Raw genomic sequence first — 3,385 nt, 5'->3', positions numbered from 1 at the left:
ACTTTGACTGGATGGATTTTGACATTTGCAAAGTACTGCAGACAGATTAGATGGTTTCGGTAACTTGTTTTCTGCCTCTTTATCCTGAATTGATGACTCGCTTACCTGGGAATGGCAATGCTGCTCCTCTGGCCTATACGAGGTTTAAAATAGGCATCATAAAGAAAATTTGACAACACAAAAATGTCAAACCACTAGAAAACAGAGCACATATCAAAATTAAAATATTTTTCCTTTATAAAGAGAATGTGAAGCAAGCATATTATACCTACCTTACTTGTCTTCCATGGAGGTCCACTCACTCATATCCAGAAACGACGATGCTTCCGTAACAAACAGAGACATTGAAATGCCTGAAATTCCCCAAGGAACCACATGCACACAGCCGTCGGATAGTGTAAGCACAATTTTTTTGCAAACATGTCATGTCTTGGTCATTATACAAATAAATGATGCTGAGAACTGTCTCATGTTTCCTCATTATTTCAGGCTAAAGCTACGTGCAACTCAGAGCTCATCACTGCTGTTAAGGACCTTGCTACCGCGGTGGATATGTTAGCCATGAAAGTTCATTTGTTTGAAACCCATCATGCCAAGATTGAGGTGGGCATGGAGCTTTTGTGTACTACGTTGCTCCGTGTTGAAGAGATTACTAACAAGATTGCAAGTGCCAAGATTGTGGAGAAGGTTACTATACCCCTTGCAATATCTGACGAGGAGAGCCGGCTCCAGTTGGTGGATCGCGCGGAGGATGCAGTTCCAAAAGATCTAGGTACTCCAAAAGTGTATCACGCAGACCAGCGTCGAAGGTAAGGTCGCGATATTTGGTCACTGCTCATAACTTTGGTGTTCAAAAGGAGACTATCAAATAAGGAAGCTAAATAGATTTTTAGCACTTCACTGTTGTGTCTCCATTGCATGGATTAAGAGTTTGGCAAGACATAAATTAATAATTGATTAAATACAAACGAATGTGTTATGTATAGAATAAAAGATTTCATTTCTCAGCAACTTAAATATGGTCGGTTTTACCTATTCATTATAGTGATATTTTAATATCTTGAAATTTTTATATTTTTTATGTTAAAAAATTTAGATTTTTTGGTATACAAAATTATTACTTATTAATTTTGAGGATTACAAATTTTTTTTACATCTATTTGAAATTATGTTGTTAAAATTGTGATAGTGAATGCAATGGGTCGTACTGACATGAACTCTCCCTGGCCGAAACAACCCTTGAAAAAAAGAATATCGCATATGTTCAAATCAGGAAAAAAATGTACTTTCTGTATATTGGCATAGAATCTTCTTCACTAAGATAACCTTTAATGTGCCTAGGGCATCGGCGACAGAGCCACACGGAAGACTCTGGCTTCATCGGTCGTTAGTCACGAATTGGGCACAAATTTCACAACCATGAATGGGCTACACCTCAGCTCCAGTTCTCTTTCTCCAGCCCTCAGTGGGGTTAATTCTAATGGGAAGAAGGGAGTCACAGAGATGCCTCCACCCCTCCTAATCGGACGACCAACGATGATGTTCCATCAGCCAAGGTTTAGCCCTCGTGGAGACTTGGAAAAAAATGGATCAATTAGGGGCCACGGAAAGAGTCCTTTGTCGACGCCCTCTAGTCTCGTACAAAGGGCTGTGCCTGAAAGAAATTTTTCTGGTGACACTGGTGGGCCGAACGACGGTTGTGGTGACAGGGTGAAGGTTTTTGGTAGCGTCATGGAGAAATCTCCTTTGACACACGTGAGCCCTGGCCATATGAAACTGCCGCCTGAAAATTCTTTGACGGAACCCCAAAGATGGGCCGCAAGCTATGCATTTGATACCCAGAAAAATCTAATGTAGGCTCTTTTTTACTTAAATTTAACCTTATATTGTACAACTTTAAAAATTGTATTTGAAGGAGATGGACTCCTAAAACCCTGTTTCATGCAGGGAGGAGTTAGTGAAATTTGGAGATTTCATACTCACCAGGGAGGAGTTGTTGAGCCTAACACCAGGAGCAATCCCAGTGGATAACATCTTCCACATGTTTGCAATGATGCTGACTAAGTACAACAATTGCATGGAAGGGCCAACCTTTTGGTGTCTACCACCTTCATTTTCGGTATTCACATTACCATTTAACTCAACCAAGAAGTTCTTATTGCATAGACGCTGACCCAAATGTCTCTTATGCAGAAAGATATTCGTCAAGGAAAATCGGTGAAGCAACTAGTTGCCGACTATTCAAAAACATGGATGAAGCCATCTGTCACCCTTAACTATGTAAATACTTTACTTTTTGCTTTACTGGTTTTTCTTCGTGCATATGTCATAATATTATGCATTTAGTTCATGCCCACCCCTTGTTACCAACAGGTGTACCTCCCAATAAAGGAGGAATCCGGACTCTGGTACCTCATGGTCATTGCATTTAGGGAGGGCATGCTGTACTACTTGGATGCATCAATGGGAGAGGTTGAGGCTATGAAGCGAAAATCGTTCATTAGAAAGTTGGTAAGACCTTCATGATCAAGTACGCCCAATAACTGACCATTTAAAAATCTAATAAATTGCTTCAAACAATCAGGGAGACGATGTGGCCGCAATCATTGCGGAGTCCACATATGAGGACTTCTCCACCAAGGCAGGATGTATTACATGTTCTGGAATTGCTGCCGCCAATGGCCTTCCTATTGCTCAGACACGGTATATGCCTTGCCTATAAACATTTACTTTAACCCTTGAGAATTGTGGTGTTTTTTTTGATGACTTAATGCTGGTATATATCGCTGCAGGGAGACCTCGGCTATTTGGGTCCTCAACTGGATGGCCATGGGTGGCGCCTTCCAACGCAATCTGATGCCTCAGGTATGTTGCTATAACATTTTGTATCATCATTATTTGTATTACTGAAACCTCCCTGTCCTACAAAATGCAGATGGAGGAAAATGCTGTCAGATTGCACACTGCTGTTGCTTTGTTAATGGCTCCATTCAACGAGCGAACACAATGGATAACCAACCATACTTCTACATCTTAGCTCAGAGCTAGGATTTTTAGTTTTTTTTTTTGCAAACCATCTATTGAAACCTCAATTCTACTAGTATTAGCTCAGTTTGTCATGCTTTGTTATGTATCTATTGAAACCTCAATGCTACTAGTATCAGCTCAGTTTGTCATGCTTTGTTATGTTGTTATCTTGTATTAGGAGTATAGATGCACTCTAAAAATGTTATGGATTGTTGTGTTTTGTGTCTATGCTAATTCTGTGTTTGGATCATACATTTCAAAATCACTTCCAAGTAAAAATTAACATAAATTGAACTCATTATTTTTTATTATTTTGTTAGTGTAATTTAAAGATATAAATTAATTTTATAAAGCAATT

The 3,385-nt window shown here is 39.4% G+C and overlaps 1 protein-coding gene across 1 annotated transcript; it reads left to right on the top strand.

Moving 5' to 3' along the window:
- LOC110263877 lies at nt 1,245–3,277 on the top strand. Its single transcript, XM_021105758.1, has 7 exons — nt 1,245–1,853; nt 1,948–2,119; nt 2,194–2,280; nt 2,374–2,511; nt 2,585–2,703; nt 2,793–2,865; nt 2,936–3,277. Exons 1-7 carry the CDS (start codon nt 1,420–1,422, stop codon nt 3,035–3,037), a joined length of 1,125 nt encoding a protein of 374 aa, XP_020961417.1. The 5' UTR covers nt 1,245–1,419; the 3' UTR covers nt 3,038–3,277.

The sequence above is a fragment of the Arachis ipaensis genome, chromosome B06 (genome assembly GCF_000816755.2).
Source record: "Arachis ipaensis cultivar K30076 chromosome B06, Araip1.1, whole genome shotgun sequence".
NCBI classification, from domain to species: Eukaryota; Viridiplantae; Streptophyta; class Magnoliopsida; order Fabales; family Fabaceae; genus Arachis; species Arachis ipaensis.
Note: the sequence above shows the minus strand (reverse complement) of the source record. Positions and strands in the feature narration are given on the sequence as shown.